The 27415-nt window shown below is 44.5% G+C and overlaps 1 protein-coding gene across 5 annotated transcripts; it reads right to left on the reverse strand.

Moving 5' to 3' along the window:
- Positions 1-2896: 2896 nt before the first annotated feature.
- Positions 2897-27331, reverse strand: CUNH12orf49 (chromosome unknown C12orf49 homolog). 5 transcript variants are annotated; one of them, XM_032240802.1, is made up of 6 exons: positions 27090-27291; positions 12883-13039; positions 8300-8451; positions 7763-7876; positions 6203-6290; positions 5813-5885 (listed from the first exon to the last, which is right to left on the reverse strand). In XM_032240802.1, the coding sequence occupies exons 1-5, from the start codon at positions 27201-27203 to the stop codon at positions 6252-6254; spliced, it is 576 nt and encodes a 191-aa protein (XP_032096693.1). In that variant the 5' UTR covers positions 27204-27291; the 3' UTR covers positions 5813-5885; positions 6203-6251. The 5 variants fall into 5 exon arrangements, with proteins under 5 accessions (XP_032096684.1, XP_032096675.1, XP_032096714.1 ...); XM_032240793.1 differs by lacking the exon at positions 6203-6290 and having other exon boundaries at positions 2897-5885; positions 27026-27331; XM_032240784.1 differs by lacking the exon at positions 6203-6290 and having other exon boundaries at positions 2897-5885; positions 27090-27287.
- Between the last annotated feature and the right edge of the window lie 84 nt (positions 27332-27415).

A 27415-nucleotide genomic window follows, 5' to 3' on the forward strand; every position in this document is an offset into this window, starting at 1 on the left:
ACAAGGCTGTCCTGGGCACTGTGAGACGTTGGGCGCCATCCCTGGCCTCCCTCCACTCGTGCCTACAGCACTGCCCTCTTCCCCAGCCGTGACAAAAATGTCTCCAGACATTCCCAAATGTTCCCTGGGGGGCAAAATTACCCCTGGTTGAACACCACTGCCCTAGACCAATGGGAAAAGTCAGTTTGTGAATATGTGAGCTACTTGCTTCTAACACAGAACTGAAAAAAAAAGGGAAGGGGACAAAGGCTGCTTTCATTTAAAAATGTACTGTAGTAATCAGTAGGAAACAGAAACAACACTGGCTAGGTCACGAGTAGACATTTCACCATATGTACATAATAAATGACCAATGAAAACAGGGCATGGGGCTCATTCTGCTAGAAATTAAATAAATTCAAACGAGAACACTGAGATCCATTACCAAAATGTTTAAAAATAATAACACACGGTTATCAGGGGTAGGCCAAAAATGGACACTCCCATCCACACCAGATGAATATAAATTGGTGAAAATAGTTCAGATAAACATACAAGCATGCATGTGAAAGTATTTATCATCAATGCATTATTTGTAGTAGCAAAAACAACAAGCAGCCTTGGAAACCAGTTAATGTCCTCAGCAGGGAATTAATAATATTATTGTATATCCATGAAATTGACACCATGTGGCCATGCAAATATATTACATAGGCCTCTATGTAACATAGAATATTCATTAGAGAATTGTTTTCCTAAAGAGGACAAAGTGCTTTCATTTTTGCCTACAAAATGGGGAAGGGTCTGGCATGGTGGCTCACGCCTGTAATCCCAATACCTTGAGAAGCTGAGGCGGGTGGATCACAAGGTCAGGAGTTTGAGACCAGCCTGACCAACATGGTGAAACCTCATCTCTACTAAAAATACAAAAATTAGCTGGGTGTGGTGGCACATGTCTGTAATCCCAGCTACTCAGGAGGCTGAGGCAGGAGAATTGCCTGAACCTGGGAGGCGGGGGTTGCAGTGAGCCAAGATCCCACCACTGCACTCCAGCCTGGGCAAGAGAGTGAGACTTCGTCTCAAAAAAAAAAAAAAAAAAAGAAAAAAGAAAAGAAAGAAGAAAGAAAGAAAAGAGAGAGAGAGAAAGAAAGAAAGAGAGAGAGAAAGAAAGAAAGAAAGAAAGGGAGGGAGGGAGGGAATGGGGGAAGACAAAAATGGGTGGCACTTATCTCTAGGTTGTGTGATTTTAGGTTATCATGAGTTTCTTCCTTACATGTTTCTGAATTATCTGGAATTTCTTACCTTTGGCATGAGTTCTTCTTAAAAATAATAACATGAGGTCTGGCCTGGTGGCTCACGCCTGTAATCTCAGCACTTTGAGAGGCCAAGGTGGGAGGATTACCTGAGGTCAAGAGTTCAAGACCAGCCTGGCCAGCATGGTGAAACCCTGTCTCTACTAAAAATACAAAAAATTATCTGGGTGCAGTGGGGCGTGCCTGTAATCCCAGCTACTTTGGAGGCTGAGGCAGGAGAATCACTTGAACCCGGGAGGCGGAGGTTGTGGCAAGCCAAGATCACATCACTGCACTCCAGCCTGGATGACAGAGTGAGATTTCATCTCAAAAAAGAAACAACAACAACAAAAAAACAGTACAATACTAACAAGAGCTCTGTAATCCCTACCCTTCCAACCCCAGGAGTCCATCCAGCCCTGTGGAGCCTACCCCCAATTGCCCCTGCTGTTGCTCCCCGCTGAGTTGCAGACATTGACTTCTTGCCAGCATCAGGCTTTGCTCACATCAACACCTCACAGTGATCCTTAGAGGCAGATGCTGTGATCCCATTTCACAGGTAAAGGGCTTGAGACGCAGAGGAGGAAGACTGCCTCAGGCCACGCCGCTAGTAAGTGGCAGTTCCCAACTACAGAGTCCCAAAAGAATTCTGTCCTACCTATGAAAAGTATATCCAGGCCAGGTGCCGTGGCTCAAGCCTGTAATCCCAGCACTTTGGGAGGCCGAGGCAGGCGGATCACGTGGCCAAGAGATCGAGACCGTCCTGGCCAACATGGTGAAAACCTGTCTCTACTAAAAATACAAAAATTAGCTGGGTGTGGTGGCGCGCACCTGTAGTCCCAGCTACTTGGGAGGCTGAGGCAGGAGAATTGCTTGAACCCGGGAGGCGGAGGTTGCAGTGAGCCAAGATTGTGCCCCTAGCTGATTGAAGTACTGCACTCCAGCCTTGAGCCTGGCGACAAAAAGGAGACCCTCTTTCAAAAAAAAAAAAAAAAAAAGAAAAGAAAAGTATATCCAATAAGCAGTACCTCCCTGCATTTACAATTTATCTACAGATCCCAAGGGATCGGAAAAGCTGCACTCAGAAACTTACAAATTGTGCAACTGCTCCCCACAGTTCCTGTGGGGCAAATGCCAACTGAGGCGTCTCTAGGAGGCCCCAGTCAGGCTTGGGGACATGCTGAGAGGTGACAGCACTGCTCTCAAGTCCTATCCTCTGCAAAAGCTGTGGAGTTCACCCATCAGTAACAGCTCCAGGCTGGGTGCGGTGGCTCACGCCTATAATCCTGGAACTTTGGGAGGCTGACGTAGGCAGATCACCTGAGGTCAGGAGTTTGTGACCAGCCTGGCCAATATGGTGAAACCCTGTCTCTACTAAAAATACAAAACCTTAGCTGGGTGTGGTGGTGCATGCCTGTGATCCCAGCTATTTGGGAGGCTGAGGCAGGAGAATCGCTTGAACCCAGGAGGTGGAGGTTGCAGTGAGCCGAGATTGTGCTGCTGCACTCCAGCCTGGGCGACAGAACGAGACTCCATCTCAAAAAAAAACCAGCTCTAGCATGGCCAGGTCCCAGGCCCCATGTAAGGTGTTTCGCTCCCTCCTTTGTCCTTGCTGTTCTCAGAGCCCTCTTCACAGTCTCTTGTGTGTTTCTTTCCATTAGGACCAATCTTTACAACTCCAGCAAGAAGCACAGCAAATAAGATGCAGAGCTGGGGGAGATGTGCTGTATGACTCAATTCCCTTCAGCCTAAAATACTCACTTATTAATAACATTTTTCTTTTTTTTTTTTTTCCTTTTTTTGAGACGGAGTCTCCCAACTACAGGCGCACACCCCCACACCCGGCTAGTTTTTGTATTTTTAGTAGAGACGGGGTTTCACCATATTGGTCAGGCTGGTCTTGAACTCCTACCTTCAGGTGATCCGCCCGCCTCAGCCTCCCAAAGTGCTGGGATTACAGGCGTGAGCCACTGCACCAGGTCAATAACATTTTTTTCTAAAGGTGTTTTCATCCCTTTTGTGATCTTCTAAACTCCCAACGTGTTATTTCACACTTTGTTGGGCTCTGGGCAAACAAAACTTAGACAAGGTCCCTGATTCTAGAAACCCTCGGTCGAGGGAATCAGAAACAAACCAGAGTGGAGGGCAGGGAAGGGTCCTAGGCTGGGAGCAGCGAGCCTGGAGCACGTGCCAGGTGCTCTGCAGCCCGGCTTCATTACAGAGGCTCAAGCGCTGTGAATTTCCAAAAACAGTGAACATACCCGTAGCTGACTGAAGTACAAAAACATATTCCACAGCCAGATGAAAATGACCTTTGGATCCTCCCCCTAATTTGGGTGTTTATACCACCTCATCCCTCTTTTGGCCTGGACAATTGAAACATATCTGCTCCCAGGGGAGATGCCCATGGTGAGTCAGGACGGAGCTGGCAAGAGACAGTGGGAAGAGGACTGGACCTAGAGTCAGAGACGAAGTTCTTGTTTGGGATCTGTCACTAAATCTCAGTGGAGACCCGGGAAGTCACTTTACCTCTCACTATTTCGTCATCCACAAAGTGGAAATACAAGAAAGCTTAATTCTCCATCGTAAGGTTGGAGTTCCTGTTTGTGAAAGCGCTGGAAATGTAAAATGCACTCTTCAAGTACAAAGTCAGGGAGGATCTGTAAATAGGCACAGGCTGCCCTTTAGTATAAACTGTTCATATGAAATCTACATGATGTTGCTCAAGAGTTAAAATAAGCTCAAAGGAGAGGGTGATACCAATGTCAACCAAGGGAAGACAGACACTGAAATTCCAAACTGAGTTACCAGAAAAAACTCAGTTTTTTTCTGGATGGATGAAATATGTAGACAAGCCACAATCCTGTCACGTCAGAGTTTGATTTAGTCCTGCTGGACTCTGAAAAGTCCAATGCAAATGGAATAGATTTCTTGGGATCTAATATTTTAAAAACTGCCTGACCAGCGTACCCTCTAAGAAAACCTATTTAAAGGAGGCAAATAATTTTGGGAGATGAGTATAAGAGGTAGTAGGAGGAAGTTAAGGAAAACCACCACTACATATTGCAGAAACGTACTGGATGGCGAATACGGCCCAAAGCAAAAGCTCCACTGAGGAAAACGTTGAATACTGGCCATAGAATTAGCACCTTGCTCCCAGGTCAATAATTTGAACCAAAAAACATTACAAAGCCCTTGCTCAATCCTGAGGTTTGTGAAGGAATATAGGAGAGTTGTATGTTAATATGCCTCCTGAAGTCAAAGAGCAGTACTATTCAAAGAGCATGATGTCTTGATCTTAGGATCAAATATTCTAGACCTTGAGCTGGAGAATCTGTGTTACAGTAGGAAAAATGGGGTGTGCTTTACGCCGGTGTATTCAGGACGCACCAGCAACCCACATGTGCGGCATTCTCTAAGTCAGAATGACCCTCATCTCCCACTGAGGGCTGTGCTCTTCTCTTGCAGTGCTCTGATAGGAAGTTGAGTTTCTTCTTCTTTACAGATCATAGGGAAACCAAACATTTGTACCTGTTACACCCCGAAGCTGAAAGCAATAAAGAATAAACACACACCTGCGAGGTGAGTCTGTTTAGGGATTGCCTCAACACTAGGTGTCTATTGACAGAACGGGAGGAGGAGCCTCTGACCCTCCTGAGGCTCCCCCTGAGCAGCCCACAGTTAATTTTAAATGGCAAAAGAAATGAGAACAAATTCCTCCAGGATAAGAAATTAGATTTCTGCTAAAACAGTGCTCTCCATAGGGTATATGAGCACATTCAACTGCCACTAGAAAAGAACCTGAGGGCAGGCACACAGTACCCACTGCTAGAAATCCTGCAGTTAGATTAGAAAGGAAGAGTGAGTTTTCAGATAATTTTAGACATTAGGATATGGCTAACAGGTCATGTTCAGGGCCTATGCTTGATACTGTCAAAATACAAACAAAAATAACTGCCTAGAGAAAACACCCATGTCCTAAAAGACAAAATGCTTTATCTGGGTGAAAGAATGATTTAAATCCTGAAAGCTGAGAACATAGACCAACAACAAAAATAATTTCCTTGAACATATTCCACTAGAATGGCAAGGCATCTTCCTACATAAAACATTAGAATTTTCCCATTGCTCCAAAGGAATCCAATAAATAATTTTACAGTGAAAGGGCCTGGATCGAAACTGGAGGTGACACCGGCCCTTGACGAACACAAGTCACAGGTCCCTGTGCAGGTCCCAGGGCTGAGTCACCCAAGAACTTCGACACCACCACGAGCCCAGCCTGTGGTTTCATCTTTCCCGAACGGGACGGGCTGGAGGGTCCAAGCCGCTATGCAGAAGAGTTCCATCTGGTAAGCCCGGTGGTAAGCAAAGCCAAGGATGACAACACGAGATGTGGTCAAAGCCAAGGTTTCCTTGCCCTGCCTTTGTCTTCTTCCCACAGCCTGGTCCCAACTGCCAAAGCTGGGCCCCAGGAGGCGAGTTCTTCAGCGGGGCCTCCTCACCCGGGCTGGACCAAGTCCGCTGCACCCGTCATGCAGGGAAGAGCTCGGGCGGGCTTTCTCCATAGCAATACTTTGCTATAGGATCCCGGTAGGTGTTCTCATGCTGCACGCTCTGTTGGCAAAAGGAAGATAAGTGCGTAGTGAGAGCGAGCACAGCTTCACCTACCTCCCTCTCGGAAGAGTGAGAGTCAATCAGGACTGTCAGACTCTCCCTGCAGGAGGCTGGCCCAGTCCATCTCCAAATGTCACTAAAGGCTCCAAGGCACTTTCTGGAACAAAGAAGAATGTTCAACCCAGAATGCCAACGAACTACATGAACATGGACATAACAGCACTGTGGGGTTGTTTCTTTTTATGTATACTAGTGAGTTTTTTAAATAACTTGGCTGTGACCTGGCTACTTGAGACAACTACTTTTTCTCAAATTACCTGAAACAGACTAAGATCCTGATGGGTGTTTTGTGCCTGATCCTGTGCTTCAGACATTCAGTTCCTGGTAAGGAACCCGGCAGAGACACTAAGGAGATGCACTTTAAATTGCTTTCATAAAGCTGATGTACCTAAAAATTTGGTGCATGAGCCAAAACCTACAATACGATGCAAGCCTCATTTGGCTAAGCAAATTGGAAGTGTGAGTTAAAGCAGACAATCATTCCTGATGGCTGATTTTTCAGCAATTTGTTTTCATACAAGCAACTTGAGCTTTTGGCTAGTCTGGAATTCATTAATTAGTCCAAGACCAATGCTAAGCAACAAACTTGTAAATATTCATCCAATTTAACAGACATATAGCCAAATCTTCTCTTTCTTGGGATACTTTTATCAAAACAAATCAAATGGCAACTGGGAAATCTTTTTATGGTGAAAAGACCAGGTCCGAAAGTACAGGAGCTTCGCTGAAGACTGGAAATAATTCTTGGGTTTTATCAGTGAAGGAAAGAAAATACTTCGCCTTTTCTAGCGTTTCTCAGAATGAGAGAGAATCTGAATCAAAATGAGTCATGTGTTCAGCCTTCCTCCTCATTTCTTTTAAAGCTCATTCATGTGGAAAGCTCTTCAAGCAAAACAAGACCATCAGGAATTTCTTAATGTTTTCAAATGCTCATTATAATCCCTGAAACATTTACCCAATGATACTGAATGCTCGCAGAACAAACCGGAGACATGAGAAGGGACATAAAATCAAAAGGTGGACTACAGAAATCTGGCAAAGGGTACAAGAGCTTTGGAGAATGACAAATGAGTCCATTATCTCAGACGAAGCCAGTAAAATCTTAGCGACACCATGAATAGGAGCCAGAAGAAGTGTGCGCTATAATAAACACGTCTGGTGATTTTACAAAGAGAGCTCCACAACTGCCCAATCACAATAGCTGAGAGCCAAGGAGACAGTGATGAAAAGGCAAAAGACTTTCAGATGCTTTCGGCAGCAGGTGCAATAATATTTAATGCCCAAAGAGCGAAGCATTTAATGACAGCACGCTAATTCGTATTGAGAGCCTGACAGCCTACAGATTTATTCATGTATTTTTAAACATTCACCTGCCTCATCCCCTTGAATCCTAAAATAAACAATGACTCCATCCCAGAACAAATTGCTACTTACTCTAAACGAGTGGTTACTGGAAAGCCTTGGTCAAATTTCAAAGACAGGGAGGAGGACCCTCTCTTGGGAGCTGGACTATTAGGACTCTACCAGGCTTAAAAATAATTTTAAGCTTCCATTTAAAGAGCAAATGTACCCACCAGATAGGAGAGATGCAAGTTGATTAGACCCTGATTTCATATAAATGCTTCACTTCCCCTAACTTGTATAAATCTCACGTTGACATTTTAAATACTATCATTACACCAAACAAAGCGTGACATGGCTTCATTTGAGTCTCTTCTCCATTACCACCCCAGCAAAAGGATCTCAGTGTGTATTTTCTAGTTTTCTTCTAACCCGTCCGCTGCCATCCTATAGCTAGAGACATCACAGCTTCTGACCTGGGATGAGGTCCTGCATTTGGCCAGGCACAACTCAAAGTGATCTTCGACTGCCATGAAGAGGTTCTGGAATGCCACAGCTGCCCGGTTGAGGAAGCGCTCCAGGAGAAGTTGCTATGGAAACAAAAGTTAGTGCCTGTAATAAATTACCTAAGCCAGCACAAGGTGACCTTGGCTATCTCTCCTAAACTAAGAGAATGCTGATATAGGGAGAGGGAGGAAAGAGAAAGAAAAAAGGAGGGAGGGGAAGGGATACACGCGTGCACACACGTGCAGGCCACAGCACCCAGGGTATCTTATTCATTAGATATGTGATTAGTAATACAATGGTCCATTCTGCCAAAGAACCATTCAAGCAACTGGGAACCACCTCCTTTCCTGTCAGATAAAAGCTATTGTGCAGCAATTTCTGACACCTGCGAAGTTCCTTTCTAAGTTTTATTTTCAGAAGAACCTCACAGGAAGAGCCTAATGCTCATCACAAAACAAAAGCCAAAAGGAAAAAGGAGCTGTGGAGCCAGGAGCAACTCCCCATACCTTGTTGGGCTGCAGGCAGCAGGAGACACAGTACTCGTAAGCACTGCAGCAGCCGTTGGGCCAGCAGCCATCACAGCAGTACTGCTTTGTGCTGGGGACGTTCACGTTACAGCAGCCGTTCACCAGCAAATCCTTCCTCTCGCAAACGTAGCCTGAAAGTCAGAGACCACCTTAGCATAAAACCAGCAGCCTCTCCACCTCCCTATCAGGGATGACCATGAAGCAGCACTGAAAGTACAGCACGCAAAGAACACAAAGAGACAGGAGCTGGAGTCTGGAGCATCATCCTAAGCACCAAAGAGCTGGAAATTGGACATACTGTGAGTGGGGCTTGCTTTCCCCATGCGGTCGTGTACGGGAAGCACACACTCCCACATTATTGCCAGGCTGCCCGTCGTAACCTACCTACAACCACTGTTTAGTCTGCTGGCACACGTTTGATTTCATCACCAGGTCAAGCCACAGCTACGTTCTCCTATCCTAACCCATGCCAGCCAACAGCTCATCTGTGGCTGAAGAAAAATGTCATTCCCTTTTGAACAAAAAGTTTAAAACAGAAAAAAACCAAGGCACTGATTGACAGAAGTGAGATCCTTCTAGAGTTAACAAACAAACCACTTTACAAATCTCTTTTAGATGCTCGCTGCTTACTGAGTAATCTGGAGGATTATAAAAATAGAAACATTCACATCTAACCCTTATAAACTGATTTGTACATGTACATGCCAGGGACTCAATCACCCCTCGGCCTTTGGGAATGCAGTTCTCTAACACTCATGGAAGAAAAAAACCTCCTAATCCCCCCACACTTCTTATAAATCCCATCATCTATATACACAAGCCCCCTCTAACCCGCCAGTTCATGCCCAACTTTAGAGAAAAAAAATCTCCTTACAAAAGCGAATTTATTGTTTAGAGCTGCTAAACAGACATTTCTCTACATCCTTCTGGGAATGAGACAGAAAAATGTAAGGAGAAGCCCATAAGGGCCACCACTTGGCCCTCAGGAAACTCCCAGGTGTACACATGAGCTCCCAGGTGCATGCGCAGGCACACAGGTGCAGAGCAGCTGCTCCCCGCCTTACTCCATTCCACAGGCCCCAGGTTCTTAATCCTCAGAGAAGGAGACTTGGTGAAGTCTAAGGTTGTTTTCAGAAACTACTTTAGAAAACAAAGTCTGTTCAAAAGCAGGAGGCAGCAGTAGAATAATGATAATGAAGCAACTATATAGGCCCTCACTTAAGACTTGGACAAATGAGACCTATAGAGAACTGGATTCCAGATACTTGGGAATTGGTGCCTTTTATTGTAGTTGCTGTTTATGTTATTCTGTCTTCTAAATTAAGAGAGGAATGATTCTGATACTATAGTAAATGTTTCCTGGGATTCTTCCTATTTCTACTCATTTTCTGTACAGGGATTAGAAACAAACACAAAATGTAAATAAGTTAGTTAGCATTTTCCTCCGAATTCTGCTCAAAATAATACATACATAGCAACTCTATATAATGTGACCTAAACTCTACCAGTTGAAATTCCCTTTCTGCCCTTTACTTTTCGTTAAGTGTCAGCATCTCAGGCATTCTTTTTTCTTCCCCACTGCAACTTACAATATTCAGCCTTGAAACTGCAGCTTTTTCTCGCTCAGTGAAAGCAAGCTCATCAAGACCTCTCATCTTGCATCACACATCCACTCACGCAAACGTTATTTCCAACAGGAGTCCTGTAAGATCACAACCTCATACTGTGTTGCTATTGCCTTGAAAATTAACTTCCAGCCTTTGAAAAGTTTGTAAATACAAATGATCTTATTTAATAATGTGTTACCCTGGCAATATTCATAGTGGCATCTGCTTGCTAAGAGGCATAAGTTCTTACATGCTTTCTTAACTAAACTACTTACTTCACCCACATTCATGGAGAAAAAATAAAACCTATAGCTCTTGGATTTTTATTAATTGACTGATTGATTCCTTCCTGGAATTTTTTACTCAAGGAGTCTGAGAGTCTGTCTCACCCAGATTAATCAAAAGAATATTCTTTCACTAGCTATGACAAAAGAAGATGCCAAACTGTGCTCCTAACCCAATGCTAAACATGAAAATCAGAACATAAGATTTCATGTTTTCTCACTGAATGTCACACACCCTGTAAGAAGCCCTGAACTCCAAGTCAATGTCTGCCTCCTGACTATGTCATCTTGTGGAAGTAACTCCTTTTGCTAAACTTCACTCTGCTTATTAAAAACAAAAATAAAACCCACGTTATTTTTAATATGATTTGCTTTTTCGATGTGATCTTAAAAATACAGCTTGTCGCTGGCATCGCTGCTGAGTTGGGAATGCATTCTGGTGCAAAACACTCTAGCTGTGTTACCTGAGGCGGGCAGTTTTCCCCAGCTCCTTTCTTCATTTCCAAATAATTTCATCTCTGGTTTGGGGACTTTGAGATCTTTTTTAAAAAGTGTTTTTATTTTGCAAGGAATACAAACCCCCCCTCCTTTTTTTTTTTCTTTTTTTTTTGAGACGGGGATCCCCGCTTTTTTTACCCAGGCTGGAGTGCAATGGTGCGATCTCGGCTTACTGCAACCTCCGCCTCCTGGGTTCAGGCAATTCTCCTGCCTCAGCCTCCTGAGTAGCTGGGATTACAGGCATGCGCCACCATGCCCAGCCAATTTTTTGTATTTTTAGTAGAGACGGGGTTTCACCATGTTGACCAGGATGGTCTCGATCTCTTGACCTCGTGATCCACCCGCCTCGGCCTCCCAAAGTGCTGGGATTACAGGCGTGAGCCACCGCGCCTGGCCCAAACCCCCCCTTTTTAAGCACTAATGCACTGTGGTTTTTTATTGTTATTTTTTTTGAGACAGGTTCTCACTCTGTCACCCAGGCTGCAGTGCAGTGACATAATCATGGCTCACTACAGCCTCAACCTCCCCAGGCTCAGGTGATCCTCCCACTTCAGCCTCCCAGTAGCTGGGACTCAGGAGGCTGAGGTGTGCCACCATGTCCAGCTAATTTTTTATTTGTTGTAGAGTCAGAGTTTTGTAATGTTGCCCTGGCTGTTCCTGAACTCCTGGGCTTGAGTGGTCCTCCTGTCTTGGTCTCCCAAAGTGCTGGGATTACAGGTGTGAGGCAACACACTGGCCTGTGGTTTTCATTTTAAAGACAGCAAGGTGTCTTCATTTAGTTCAGCTTCATTGGGTATAGATGAAGATTCTAACACAATGTTACCTATAGCAATTTCCATATTGCCACGTTCACAATCCATTTGTTCTGAGACTTTTGGAAATAGGGCAAAATTTGCTCTTGGAAAAAAAAAAGCGTGTTATTCGCAGACCTCCAGTAGAAAAGAAAATATGTAAAACAATCAGGGAACTTTGCATACTGTTGGATATTTGACATTAGGAGAAACTGTGACTCTTTTTGCTGCGATAATGGCACCGCGTTTAAGGGTTATAAAAGTCTTTGGCAATCCTGGGTCAGTTCCTCAGCCTCGGTGCTATGTCTTCACCTGTAATATGAGGATAGTGGGATCTATCTCAAAGGACTGTCGCAAAAATCAAAGGAGATATTCAGGAATGCTGCTGGTCCAGTGCCCGGTACATGGGAAGGGCTCCATGAGTACATGCTAAGCACTAGCAGGAGTCTCACTCCCTAAGACTCGGCAATCTTCAAGTGGTAGGAGCTTAGCAGGTGTCTAGTCCAACCATCTTGCCCAGGCAGAAATCTTCTGACAGCTTAAAAGTGAGAAAATCTTATCAAATAGATTTATGTTTTCACTGTTAAGAGTCATACCTTTTGAACCTCTTGACAATTACTTTGAAATGACCTGGTCAGTCAACGAGTACATTTCTTGAGTGTCAACACAATGTCAACACAACTCTATTCAGGTTATCAAGAAGGAAAACTGACCTCTTATCCTCTAGAGTTCACTATCAAGATGAGAATAAAAGATTGGCAAGATGGGGAAACACTGAGGCTGGGGAGAGATTGTCAGAAGGGGCCTGGGGACTAATGCATGACATAGTGCTAATGCTGTAAGTTGTAGGCAGAAGGAGCTTTTAAGAGTTAGAGTTATCAAGACAAGCTGCTCTGATGTCAAAGGGAACCTTGAATGATGAGTAGGGTGTAACAGACAAAATCCTGAGGAATGCTGGAAACGAGTGAGGTGGGAAAATGCATCGTAGAGGAATCTCTATTAAAACAAAAACCCTAGGCCGGGCGCAGTGGCTCACGCCTGTAATCCCAGCACTTTGGGAGGCCGAGGCGGGTGGATCACGAGGTCAAGAGATCGAGACCATCCTGGTCAACATGGTGAAACCCCGTCTCTACTAAAAACTACAAAAAATTAGCTGGGCATGGTGGCACGTGCCTGTAATCCCAGCGACTCAGGAGGCTGAGGCAGGAGAATTGTCTGAACCTAGGAGGCGGAGGTTGCGGTGAGCCGAGATCGCGCCATTGCACTCCAGCCTGGGTAACAACAGTGAAACTCTGTCTCAAAAAAAAAAAAAAAAAACCCTATGAATGGCCCACCCAGTCTATGCTCCTGACCGCCTGGAGAGGAAGAAAAGCCAGCCTCACCAAGTTCATCTGTGATGAGGTGCTTCCCTTGAATGGAGTTCCGGCACTGATTGCTCGGACGACTGCTGTTGCCCAAGTTAAACTGCACTTTCCACAGGATGGGCTGATCATGGTCTTGAACCTGGAGGAGATTCCTATCTCTCACTGCCCTCTCCTCCTGCAAAGAAACCATAAGTGAGAAGGTTAAGTGTCCAGAATCCTTTCTTACAATTTCCCCAGTTTCTCATAGAAGCTACAGAAGAGGACAGAAATACTGTAAAAAGCCTATGTAACATGAACCTGCGCTCTCCTGGTACAAGCAAAGCCTGAGCCAAAGTCACTAAATAAACCTGTAGGAGAAAGCAATAAGCTAGTGCTATGCTTCAAAACTGGCACACTTAACACACATGGCTCCTGGATGACATGCACATCATAAATGTGTGTAAAAGTGTGAATTTTATGAAAAAGTTGGACAGGAAAAGTTTTGGACATTTTCTTTCTGATGGCAAGTAATTTAAAATATTTTTCCTATTAAATACATCATGGAACAGAATTTAAAATGTGAACACACGTTTTAAAGAGAAGAAGAAATGTTTGTGACTCTCATCTCAGACACTAGAGCGCAAAGTCTCTTTCACTTGCAGTTACAGGTACTTTGGTGGAAGACGTTTGGGAAAACGTGAATTAGGTGGTTGGTTTTAGGGGCAAAATGGAGCGTGTCAACTTACGAATTTCTTCTATGAAGGACCACTGGGTATGTAACCCTCTACCGAACACACACTGGCCAGCCAGCCCTCTACCCAGACAAGCAACTGGAGGAGTTGCCCTGGAGTCAAGAGTCTAAGACCATCTCTTCTGGCCTTGAAGCTATGTCCAGAGGAGCCAGCCTTCAAAGCTGCCTTTTCTATACTGTTAAAAAAACTAAGGAGGGCCGGGCACGGTGGCTCAAGCCTGTAATCCCAGCACTTTGGGAGGCCGAGGCGGGTGGATCACGAGGTCAAGAGATCGAGACCATCCTGGTCAGCACGGTGAAACACCGTCTCTACTAAAACTACAAAAAATTAGCTGGGCATGGTGGCGCGTGCCTGTAATCCCAGCTACTCAGGAGGCTGAGGCAGGAGAATTGCCTGAACCCAGGAGGCGGAGGTTGCGGTGAGCAGAGATCGCGCCATTGCACTCCAGCCTGGGTAACAAGAGTGAAACTCCGTCCCAAAAAAAAAAAAAAAAAAAACCAAAAAAAAAAAAAGAAACTAAGGAGGAAGATGTCCAAGTGCCAGAAAACAAGCCAAGCCTGAGACAGCCTCTTCTGAAGGCGTCAGTTGATTATTGGATAACAAAACAACGATGGAGCTCCCTCCCACAGGGTTTTTACGCACTTGAAACATTCACCGTTCTAATGGAGTTTGTGGCTTTTATGATTAAAAATAATCTGTCATGTGTCACTTTTTAAGCAAATGGGACTAACCTTGAAAATCTGATGAAGAAGCTTATATACTTAAAAAATGGTAACAATATTTATAGCTATTAGCATTTCTCTAGGAAAGTAATCTAGGAAGATCGATTAGTATTTTAAAAATATATATCTACATACACTTTGGCCCAGGAAACTCAGGTGTATCCTATGGAAAACACCAATGTATAGGGAAATACAGGGATGTTTACTACATCATTGTTTCAATGGTATGAAAAACTTGTAATTGGTTGAGTGTGGTGGCTCACGCCTGTAATCCCAGCACTTTAGGGGGCCGAGGCAGGTGGACCACCTAAGGTCAGGAGTTTGAGACCAGCCTGGCCAACATGGTGAAACCCCATCTCTACTAAAAATACAAAAATCAGCTGGGCGTGGTGGTAGGCACCTGTAATCCCAGCTACTTGGGAGGCATGAACCCGGAAGGTGGAGATGGAATGAACACTGGCATAACAATACTATTACAACCAAACCTAGATACAACTGATAGCTATTTAACTAGAGTAGCAGTTCTACAACCTGACTTTTGCACATCAGATTACTGTAGGGAGCATAAAACAAATTCTCATTCCTAAGCCCACCTATGGACAGGAAAAATCTGTGGATTTAAAGTGCCTACATGATTTTAATACATAGGGTTGCAGACCACTCCGTGACTATAGTGTATTATTATGGAAAAAGCAAGTTGGCAGAATAATGTGCATATTATCACACATATTATGATAATAATTATTACAGTATGCACATATTGGTTGGTAAGAGCTAACATAAAGGTGTGGAAAGATGTACAGCAGTCTCCCTGACCCATGGTTTTACTTTCTGAAGTTTTAACAGTTACTCACAGTGAACGATGGTCCAAAAATATTAAATGAAAAATTCCAGAAGTAAACAATTCCTAAGTTTTAAATTGAGTACTGTTCTAAGTAGCACGGGGAAACCTCACGCCATCCACTCTGTCCTGCCTGGGCTGTGAATCATTCCTTTGTCCAGCGTATCCATCTTAGTCACTTAGTAGTCACTCGTTACCATGTCAAAAAACAGTATATATCGGGTTTGGCACTAGCCGCAGGTTCAGGCATCCACTGAGGGTCTCAGAACAGATAAGGGGAACTACTCTACTATAGACTTTAGCATGGGAGGGATACATGTGGCTATTAAAATTATCTTTAATCATCTTAGGAATATCTTTTAAATTTAAAATAAAGTGGTAACACCATTAAAAACAGGATTATTAACAACAGAAGGAAACTAAGTGAAGATTCTGTAGGAACTCTATTATACTTGCAATTTTTCTGTAAATCTGTAATTATTCAAAAAATTGTTTAAAAAATACAGTTACCAACACTAAAGGCAAAAACTGTCCATAATCCCATCAACTTAAATACATTATATTTGTTTTTGCATATTAACTTCTAGCTTTTGACCTCAACATTTATACAAATTAGGATGTTTTGCATTCAGCTCTTCTTGACACTAATTGGATAGTAAAACATTTCCAAGTCCCTACATTATCTTGATAATCACATTTTCAAGGCTACATAATAATCCATCATGTTGATGTGCCATCATTTAGTAAACACATCCTGTACGGACCAACGTTAGGCCCAGGTTTTTGTTATCAAAGATCACACTGCAATAAAATGTGGAGCTTTTAAAACAATTCTTTTGAATAACGTGTAGTACCATGCTACGTAGGGCCAAATAACTTCCCACATTCTCTCTACCATTTGTAATAGCACCACAGCACCAGCATTTACATTGCAGTACCAGCATTTACATTACAGTGTTTACAATTTGATCACAGCCCCACCAGTACCGGATTTTGTTCTTTGATTTACAAAGCGTAAAACAGTCTTTCAAGGTGGCTTTCATTTCTATTCTGCCCCTTCCCTTTTGCTTCTTTGCAAAGAAAGAACTGGTACTAGCAGGACCAGGGCAGGTTATACAAAAACAACATGTGTATCCCTCGGTTACTACAAGAACAGGTGCTAAGCGCAGGTGCCTTGGGAGTATGGGACAAATCACTTAGGTGCATGCTGCTTAACTACCTGTGAACTCATACTCTTCTGCTCTGCTGGGACCCTATCATTTAACTGCATCACCAAGCTACGTGTGATCTAAACTGAGCAAAAATGCTACCCTAGATAAATTAATAGCCATAAAGACTATTAAGAGCTTGGCCAAAGTACAGTAAGCTGGATTTTACGACAAGGTTAAAAGTGCTCTTAACATCACTGCCGCACTATCCTGTTATTCTTCCGAATGAAAACAAGGGTTCATGGTCAAGTGCGTCCCCGGAGGACCCCTGCCACATAATGACATTCCTGGTAAACAGGAAAGCAATGCTCCCAGCACTTCAACGTGTTTTCAAACATGAATATTCAAGATCTTGCCAAAAGGATGGTGAAAGCATGTGGCAGAAATGACTTCGCAACGTTTGCTTTCTGGAAGGCCCAGTCTTGCAAAGGGTGCTGAGGGCATTCCTTCGCAGGATGGGGGAATTTCTACCTTTCCTAAGCTCTTTCACCTACTCTCTTAGGTTGTCTCAATTTGAAGCTTTTCCTCATATTTATATTTTTTTCACTTAAGATTTATTCGAAGGTATCTAGTTCTTACAAAATGCTGAAGATACAGAGCCGAATGGCAGTCCAGTTCCATATTCTAAGAGTCTCAGAGCTGTTGAGAAAGGGGTATGTCCATGCATCAGTGCAATCAGTCATTGCACATGCTATGACAGATGTCCACATGGGGTACAGGATACAAAGAAAAGAGCAGGAGCCAAAAATCCATAAGCTTTCTTCCTAATTGTAAAGAGCTACAGAAATACATTGTGATGACTAATGTGTTGCTTTGTGGCCGGCTTTAGAAGGGCTGTGTTCATAACTGTGCTATGTACTTTTCAGGAGTTATCACAGGTCAAGTGAGATGAATGTCCCACGTCAGCAGTAAAGCATGGAAACATAACGCACTCTTGTCATTAGGAGAGACTTGCTTATGAACCTCAAAAAAAGAGGGGAGAGGGAGAAGGGCCAGAGGGTATTTCAAATGTCTGGTATTTGGGAAATGGCTAAATGCTGCCTGATAATGGAAATTTTCAGTTATAAAAATCATATTTCCAAAGAGCTTTTAAAGACAGGGAAATGCTTATATGTTAAGTGAAGAGACAGTGTGTCTCAACTATACAAACAAAAAGTATGAAAAATGGCAGAACGAAAATATGCCCAAATACGAACGGTGGATGCCTCTGGTTAGTGAGATTACAGTAACTGTTATCTGTTCCTCTACCCTGTGCAATATGAGACAAACATTCTGAAATACATATATCTTAGTAATCAGTGAAAAACAACAACAAAACAACCCCACCAAATTAGCAACTCTCATATTATATATTATAGCTCATTTCAGATAGTATCTAACTTGGCACCAATTTTCTTAGTTAGCTCCCTTAAGGCTGAACACGCTCATATATTTTCAAGGCGTTATGCAAACAGCCCTGAGACTTTCAGGAGCTGCACCACTTGAACAGGAATGAGAACATTTGGTCACATGATAGGAAGTTTAAGGCCCTTCTGACTCCCAAGATTGGAACTTGTTTAATCTCAAGTCAAATGCCTCACATAGTTAGGCCCACCCTGCCCCAGATCATGTCACCTTGCTTTGTCTTCTTCATCTCATACATCATTATCTGAAATTATTTTGCTTATTTACTGTCTCTCCTCCTTACCTGCTGCGGAATATAGTCTCTTGGAGGGGAGAGGTGTCATCTGCTTTGCCCACTCTGTCTTTGCCAACCAGCAGAACAGTGCCTGGCACACAGTTGGTGTTATTTGTTAATAATATTTGTTAATAATAAAATGCACCCAAGTCACCTGCACCATTCACCATTCCCCACCCTCCCTCAGTGGCATCCCCACCATCATCACTGATTTCTCCTGCCGCCCATCTCTCCAGGTTATCCCCCACAGCATTAATTAACATGAAAACCAAGGAAAAGGGGAATTCAGAGCAGCAGAGGATAATCAACTATCCTCCAGGAAAAAGCTGCTGCATCTGCTCCATGAGTTTCCAGTCTCACTGCAGCAGAGCTACGGTGCACATGGATTCATGGGGTTCATAACCTCTTCTCAATCAGGGTGTACACACCCTGGACCCATACACTCCATCTCACCATCTCCATTTTACAGAGGAAGAACCCCAGCTCCCTCGAGGCCCACAGCTAGTGAGTGGAAGACCACCTAAACTAAGGCCAGCGGAGCAGGGGTGGCCAAGTCAGACACACGCAGGAGCCCCTCTGCCGGAGGACCCAGGACAGCAAGGCTCACAGCCTTGGGTCCTGGAACCCTTTCTAATCTTAAAAATTACTCAGGACTCCAATATGTGGGTTTATGTGAGTTATGGCTATTGATGCTTACCATCTTGAAAATTAAAACATAATCCTTAAAATATTTATTTTAGATTTTTATTCATTAAAAAAATAACAATGAATTCAGTACGTGAATTTTTTTGTGAAAAAACATGTTTTTAAAAAAACATAGTAAGGAGAGGGGCAATGTTTTTATATTTCTGCAAACCTTTTTAATGTTTTCCTTAATGGAAGACAGCTGGATCTCCAGGGCGACCTCTATATTCAGTCTGTCCCAATATATTGCCTGGGTTGGAGTATACGAAGAAAATCTATTTCACACAGATGTGCAGTTGGAAAGGGGAGGACTACTTTAATAACTTTTGCAGAAAATTATGGCTAATGCTCTGCCATACTTGACACTAAATGCTACACCAGAATTTGACAACTGCAGTCTCCTCAAAGTTCACTGCACACAGTGCAGCCAGTTTGGAAAACAGTTATGTGGTTCCTCAAAAAGTTAAACACAGATTTACCATCTGACCCAGTCATGCCACTGCTAATATATCAAGAGCAATGAAAACATGTCCACAAGAAAACTTGTAAATGAATGTCTGTAACAGCATTATTCATAATAAGTAAAAGGTGGAAACAACCCAAATGCCTCTCAACAAGAATGAATAAACAGAATGTGACAGATGCACGCAATGGAATATTATTCGGACATAAAAATGAAGTGCTAATACATGCTAGGACATGGGTAAACCTTGAAAACATTATGCTAAACACAAACGCCAATCAAAAAAGACCACGTATTTATATAATGCCATTTACATGAAATATCTAAAATAGGCAAAACTATAGAAACAAAGTAGATTAGTGATTTCTTAGGACTGAGGGGCAGGGGGAAGAAGATGATGAAAATGTTTTAGAACTACTGGTTTGTGAATATACTACTTTTTAATTTTTTTTTTTTGAGATAAAGCCTGGCTCTGTCACCCAGGCTGGAGTGTAGAGGCAGATCTCGGCTCACTGCAACTTCCGCCTCCTGGCTTCAGGTGATTCTTGTGCCTCAGCCTCCCTCCCCACCACACCTGGCTAATTTTTGTATTTTTAGTAGAGACAGGATTTCACCATGTTGGCCAGGCTGGTCTCGAACTCCTTACCTCAGTTGATCCACCTGCCTCAGCCTCCCAAAGTGCTGGGATTACAGGTGTGAGCCATCGTGGACAGCCTGGAAATATACTACAAACCAGCATTATATACTTCAAATGGGTCAACTGTATGATATGTGAATTCTATCTCAATAAAACTTACCAAAAAACCCAGTTCCTTCAGCACAATGCGGCATCTGAAACCATATCTATGAATTTTTCATAAACTGTTCAAATCCCTGACTTTGTCTTGCACGTTGTACAGATCTTATGCAGATCTTCTAATTGACACGTTTTTATTATACAATATTTTAAAAATCACATTTGTTAATATCACCAGTGACTTAATCTTTAGGTGTTAGAAAGTTTTACAAGCTAAGGGTAGCAGGTACACATTTTCCAAAATTCTAATTTTCACTTGAAAGCTTAAATATTATCACTGGCAAATAATGTCAGACGTTGTCTGTAAAGTAACAAGCTTAATTCGTTTTCAAGAAAATGTCTACCAGTTACCCAAATCTGAATAACTAGTGTATCTCTTGTTCTTTCAAGAAAAAATCGTGTTCCGTGAAAAAAGTGGCTACTTAACCTTGCAACTCAATTCCCAAAGCTCTTCCTCAAGACAATCATCATATTTCCGTAGGCAGAACGTGCCGTTAGCCATATTTCCCTTCTCACTCTACAGGAAAGGTATGTATTTGGGGATCAAAATTTAGCAAAAGTAGTAATTTTGACTGCTTCATTGTTAAGTGAAATTACTACTTTTTTGGAAACTACAAGTGTGGCTGTGAAGAATATGACTCCTAATACAGTCTGCTGCCACTGCTTTCATCCTTGCTAAGGTACCACGACTTCTGCACCATCAAAGTGTCAACAAGGTGAAAAAGCGAGTAATATTTTAGTGTTATTCTGAAAATTCTTCGGGCCTTGCAGATCCCCTGAAAGAGTCTCAGGGACCCTCTGGGGTCCACAGACCACATTTTGGAACCCGGTGGGTTAAGTTATTATAAAAAACTAAAGGCTGGGTGTAGTAGCTCATGCCTGTGATTACAGCACTCTGGGAGGCTGAGGCAGACCATTGCTTAAACCCAGGAGTTTGACACCAGCCTGGAAAAAATAAAGAGGCCCCGTATCTATGAAAAAAAATAAAGAAAGAAATTAGCTGGGTGTGGTTGTGCATGCCTGTAGTCCCAGCTATTTGGGAGGCTGACGTGGGAGGATCCCTTGAGCTTAGGAGTTCGAGGCTTCAAAGAGCTATGATGGCATTACTGCCCCCCAACCTGGATGGCAGAGCAAGACCCTGTACCAAAAACAAATAAATAAAACCAAGCTTTAAAAAAACCCTCAGCGTCAGTGGCTTCACAGAAGATTGTTTCTTGCTCATGCTACGAGTCTACCATGGGTGAGCTGAGGCGTTCTGCTCACCCTAGTCCCTCAGGCTGAACGAGGCTCTCAGCACAAGGCCTCCATGGTCACCAAGGCTTCTGCCTGCAAGTGACAGTTTACATTGTATAAGCCAATGCATGGCACACAGCCACCCTCCTTCAAAGAGTGTGGGAGCCAATCCCACCATGTGCCCAGAAAAGGATGACCAACTCCTTGGGAACTGCCCTGGCAACTACTCCCCAAGGAGATCAGGCAGGGACATAGTGAGTCACTGAGCGGCCCAGCAGAGAGCAGATCCCAGTTCTAAAGGACTGCAGCTTGGCTCAGTTAGTTTCCCAATGGTTGCTGCACCAGACACAGACCCAGGGCTGACAAGTATCCTGGTATTTCAAGAGAAGCCAGAAGAAAGGATTTGTATGAAATCTCATACATTTTTATACCGTTTTTAAAAATACTGGCCAGGCATAGTGGCTGACACCTGTAATCTCAGCACTTTGGGAGGCAGAGGCAGGTGGATTGCTTAAGCTCAGGAGTTTGATATCAGCCTGAGCAACCTGGTAAAACCCCGTCTCTACTAAAAATACAGAAGGCTGCATGCTGTGGCTCATGCCTGTTACCCCAGCACTTTGGGAGGCCGAGGCAAGCCGATCACCTGAGGTCAGGAGTTTGAGACCTGCTCAGCCAACATGGGCTCTACTAAAAATACAAAATTAGCCGGGTGTGGTGGTGCATGCCTGTAATCCCAGCTACTCGGGAGGCTGAGGCAGGAGAATCTCTTGAACCTGGGAGGAGGAGGTTGCAGTGAGCTGAGATCATGCCACTGCACTCCAGCCTAGGCAACAAGAGCTAAACTGTGTCTCAAAAAAATACAAATACAAATACGAAAAATTACCCAGGTATAGTGGTGCGCACCTGCAGTCCTAACTACTCAGGAGGCTGAGGTAGGAGAATCACTTGAGCCTGGGAGGCAAAGGCCGCAGTGAGCCATCTCCACTCATCTCAACAAACAAACAAAACAAAACAAGACGACAATATAACCGTGCAAGGAAAACCAAGGCTGCATGTTACCCATTTCATCTCTATCATGATGGTCACAAATTGAGAATGTGGGCTTTAAAATCAGGTGGACCTGAATCAGAGTCCCAGCCCGAACCGTCACAAAGAAATAGTAGCCCTAAACACAAGGAATTCCTACAAAGTAACAGAGGACACCCAATAGTAAAATGGTCAAAGGGCATCACTAGGCCCCTTCAGAAGCATAACATTCAAATTACCAAAACCAGTAAGATGTTCATCTTCGACCACTAGGCAGGGAAATATCCAGTGCACTAATAACGATGACAGATAAACCTGTACCCGGAGAGAGCACTGTCAGTGTTACTGAAGGACACAAAAGAAGGCAGGATGTGGAGGGGAAGGCAGGACACTGGTGATCCTGACCCTGTGGAAAGCCTAGGCTAACATGTGTGCTTGTCTTAGTTTTTAACAAAAAAAAGTTTAAAAAGCAATAAAACAAAATTTGGGGGAAAAAAGCTTACAGAATAAGGATACAAATAAGAAAAATATTTTTGCACAACTGTACAATGTGTTTGTGTTTTCAGCTAAATGTTAATACAACAGCCAAAAAGTTGAAAAAAATAAAGTTTATAAAGTAAAAACATTACAGTAAGTGAATATTAACTTTCTAAAGAAAAATCTTAAAATACATGCAGTACAGCCTGTGTACACTTGACAGTGGTACACAGTGATGTCCTAGGCCTGCACGTTCAACCCCCACTCACTCCCTGACTCATCCAGAACAGCTCCTGGTCCCGTAAGCTCCATTCACGGTAAGTGTCCTTTATGGGTGTACCATTTTTATTCTTCTTTTTTTTTTTTTTGAGAAGGAATCTGGCTCTGTCGCCAGGCTGGAGTGCAGTGGCACAATCTCAGCTCACTATTACCTCCGCCTTCCGGGTTCAAGCGATTCTCCTGCCTCAGCCTCCTGAGTAGCTGGAATTACAGGTGCACACCACCACACCCAGCTAATGTTTGTATTTTTAGTAGAGACGGGGTTTCACCGTACTAGCCAGGCTGGTCCTGAACTCCTGACCTCGTGATCTGCCCACCTCGGCCTCCCAAAGTGCTGGGATTACAGGCGTGAGCCACCGTGCCCAGCTTTTCTTCTTATTTTTTTTTTTTTTTTTGAAACAGGGTCTCACTCTGTTGCCTAGGCTGGAATACAGAGGCATGATCTCAGCTCACTGCAACCTCCACCTCCTGGGTTCAAGCAATTCTCATGCCTCAGCCTCCCGAATAGCTGGGATTGCAGGCGTGTGCCACCATGCCTGGCTAATTTTTGTATTTTTAGTAGAGATGGGGTTTTGCCATGTTGGCCAGGCTGGTCTCAAACTCCTGACCTCAAGTGATCCACCCACCTCAGCCTACCAAACTGCTAGGACTACAGGTGTGAGCCACCACGCCTAGCCCATTTTTTTCTTTTCAGTATTTTTACCATACTTTTTCTATGTTTAGATATATTTAGGTCCACAAATACTTCCCATTGTGTTGCAATGGCCTCCAGTATTCAGTACTGTCAGATGCTGCAGAGGCTCAGGGCCTAGGAGCAATAGGCCGTGTCACACAGCCTACAGGTGTAGCAAAATCACCTAAAGATGCATTTTTCAGAACCTTGAGTGATGCATGACTGTAGGTTAAAATGAAGATGATGTGTCAGGGTACTGAAAAGGTGGCTGTAGGGAAGGTCACAGAACAGCACGTGAGCCAAGAGGTGAAAGGCTAGCAGACGTATGCCAGACTGAAAAGAAATAGTCATCCCAATTAAAAAGACTCACTTGTTTGTTCAGTCAATATTTGGATTCCCATGAAGTGGATGACAGTATCCTGGGGGCTGGAGAGTCTATGAACAAGACAGACAAGGTCTCTGTTCTCGAGAATATTAAGAGAGAGCGAAGCAAGACAGATAAACAAGCAAATGAACGAGAAATGCTCAGTTCGTGATTCCTACCACAAAGAAAATAAAGCAGGTTTCAGAGCAAGGAATGGAAGTAATTTACACTTTGTCACCAGGTATAGTCTGAAACAGTAACAGTATGAACTGAAATGACAAAAAAGATTCTACCGTGCAGAGATCCTGGAACAGCATCCGGAGTTTTATCTGACATGAGAGATGCCAGTGGCTTGGCCTAGGGTGGCAGTGACACTCTGAAGAAACGAACAGATTCAGGATACACTCTGGAGGCAGAGCCAATATTTCGGATATAGGGAGTAAGAGGAAAAAGAATGAAGTGTCTTGAATACCTGGGGAACAGTAATGCCGCTGAGTGAGACTGGGAAGACTCGGAGAGGAACAAGTGCTGGCAGAGAATCAAGAGTTCTGTTTGGTCCAAACAAAAACACATTCAACATCAACCAAGAAGTAGAAGGGTGGCTGCCAGGGGTTGGGGGAAGGGAGAAATGAGGAGCTATTGTTTAAGGAGTATGAAGTTTCAGTTTCTACAAGAGTCATGGGGATGGATGGTGGTGATGGTCGCACAGCGTTAAGTCTGTATTTAATACTACTGAACTGCACACTTTAAAAATGGTTAAGATAGGGCCGGGTGTGGTAGCTGATGCCTGTAATCCCAGCACTTTGGGAGGCCAAGGCAGGTGGATCACTTGAGGTCAGGAGTTCAAGACCAGACTGGCCAACGTGGCAAAATCCCATCTACTAAAGATACAAAAATTAGCTGGGTGTGGTGGCACATGCCTGTAATCCCAGCTAGTCGGGAGGCTGAGGCAGGAGAATTGCTTGAACCCAGGAGGTGGAGGTTACAGTGAGCCGAGATCGTGCCACTGCGCTCCAGCCTAGTGACGAGATTCTGTGGTAGGAATCGCTAACTGAACATTTCTTGTTCATTTACTTGTTTATCTGTCACCCAGAGACTCTGTTTAAAAACAAAACAAAACAAAAAAGTTAGGATGGGAAATTTTATGTCATATTTTACCACAATAAAAATTTTTTGAAAAAAAGAAAAAAGATGTCAACTAGGCAATTAGATATAAGAATTTGGGGATTTCTGGACAAGTCTAGGCTGGAGTTATCAACTGAGGGCACCACCAGTATCCCTTCAGAGATCACCTGAGTATTTAACAATGGCCCCAGAGATCACCTGAGTTAGGTAGAGAGGAAGGCAGAGGACGGATTCCTGGCACATGCCACCACTCAGGAGTCCACAAGACAGAGAAGGGATAACACGCGACTGTGAGGAGGTGTCTGAGGTGGCAGAAAACACAAGTCACAGAAGTCTGGTCGCTGACATGATCACCCAGACATCCCAGCCAACAAAAGAGGCTTATCACACTCAGCCTCTCTGTTTGCCTAAGGTGGGAGGGAGGTCATGTACAATTCCCTGTTCTTCCCTTTTCACAGCTTCTGCCAATCCACTAAAACGAGGGTGACCACATAGTTTTATCAGTGTTCTACTAGTTTACGTATTTTATTTACAAACTTGAGCTTTGAGAGTAAAAAGGAGAGCTTTTTATAACCACGTCAGGACAACAGCAAACCTAGGGTTATCCTGAATGTACCCTGGGCTGTAATAACCACCCTTTCTACAAATCTAAGCACTCAACCTGAACTAAACATACTTATGAATGCTTTGGGTCAGACTTCCCACCCAAGCTCCTTGCTGTTTCTCCCACAAATTCTCACCTGGAAGGAAAATGAAGGGGTGCAGTGTGTTGGAGGGATGGAATTCCACCGATCAAGTTATGCACAGAAAGCAGAAAAGGAACTGTGGGTCCTTCTAAGTCGCCCAGGAGGACACAGAGCCCCCAGATTAAACAAAGGGCACCTATGCCAGCGCTGGCCGACCCTGGCCACCTCTCTGTGTCTTCCTTTCTCAGGCTGCAACACGGGGACGCTCCACTTCTGCCGCAAGGATGAAGCGAGCATTTGCACGCCCTCTCTTAGCTCTGGACCCGGCAGGTAAAAAGCAGGAAGGTGTACATAAAAGCAGTCACCACTGCTGAAGGGTCCTCAACTCGGGGTTCGAGACCCAGCTTTGCCCTGGCCTAGCAACCCCTTCTCGCTGCAGACCCAACGTGCTGAGACCCGGGCAGGAATGCACACCTCTCCCCACCCTCGGACGCTCCCGGCAGCGCCGCTGCAGAAGCCAGGAGGTCGGACAAAAGAGAGGAGGAAGGAAGAGGAGGAGGAAGGAAGGAAGGAGGAAGGAATGGAGAAAGGGAAGGAAGGAGTAAGAACGAGGTGAGGAACGAGGAAGGAGCAAAGGAGGGAGGAAGGAAGAGAGAGGGACTTGAAGGAAAATGGAAGGAGGAAGGGAAAGAAGAAGGAAAAAGGAAGGAAGGGAGAAGCAACGGAGAAAGGGGAGGAAGGAAGAAGGCAAGGAAAGAACGAAGAAAGGAGAGAAAGGAAGGAATTAGGGAAGGAAAAAGGAAGTGAGCAAAGAGGATGTCAGGGAAGAAAGGAGGGAGGAAAGGAAGAAAGGGAGAGAGGCAAAAGGGCGGGGGACAGAAGGAAGAAGGGAAGTAAGACGGAAGGGAAGGGGAAGGAAGGGAAGTGGGAGGAAGAAAGGAAGGAAGGAGGAAGGAAGGAAAGGGGCAGGAAGGAAGAAAGGAAGGTAAGGAAAGGAGGCAGGAAGAAGGGAAGGAAGGAAATGAAGAAGGAAGGAAAGGAAGGGGGAGGAGGAGAGGGAGGAAGGAAAAAAAGAGGAAGGAAGGGAGGCAGGAAGAAGGGCAGGAAGGAGAAAAGAAGGGAATGGGAAGGAAGGAAGGAAAGAAGGAAGAAAGAAGGGAAGGGCGGCCACTGACCTGCTTGAAGGTGCTGCTGAGGAAGTAGACGAGCGACAGCCCGAAGACCAGGGCGAGCACCCACCTCTTCCGCAGAAGCCGGCGCCACACCATGGCCGCCAGGTTCACCATCCCGGCGCGGACGTGGGGCGCGGCGGCCGGGGCGCGGAACGCGGGAGGCCCGGGATCCGGGCGGCATGGCCCCTACGCGACCGGCAACCCCATCCCTCCAGGTGGGCGCCGGCCCCACGGCCCGCCGCCCTGTCAGCTCCCGGCAGCCCTGCGCGCCGCCCCACGTGACCCCGCCCTACGCCCCGCCTCCGCTCCGTAGCGTCATGGGCTAGTCGCGCAAGATCTCCTCACCATTGGTCCCCGCGGAGCGGCGGCCTCCTATTGGCTAAATTCAGGGAA

This window comes from Sapajus apella, unplaced genomic scaffold (assembly GCF_009761245.1).
Source record: "Sapajus apella isolate SASKATOON/1434 unplaced genomic scaffold, GSC_monkey_1.0 scaffold2, whole genome shotgun sequence".
NCBI lineage: Eukaryota > Metazoa > Chordata > Mammalia > Primates > Cebidae > Sapajus > Sapajus apella.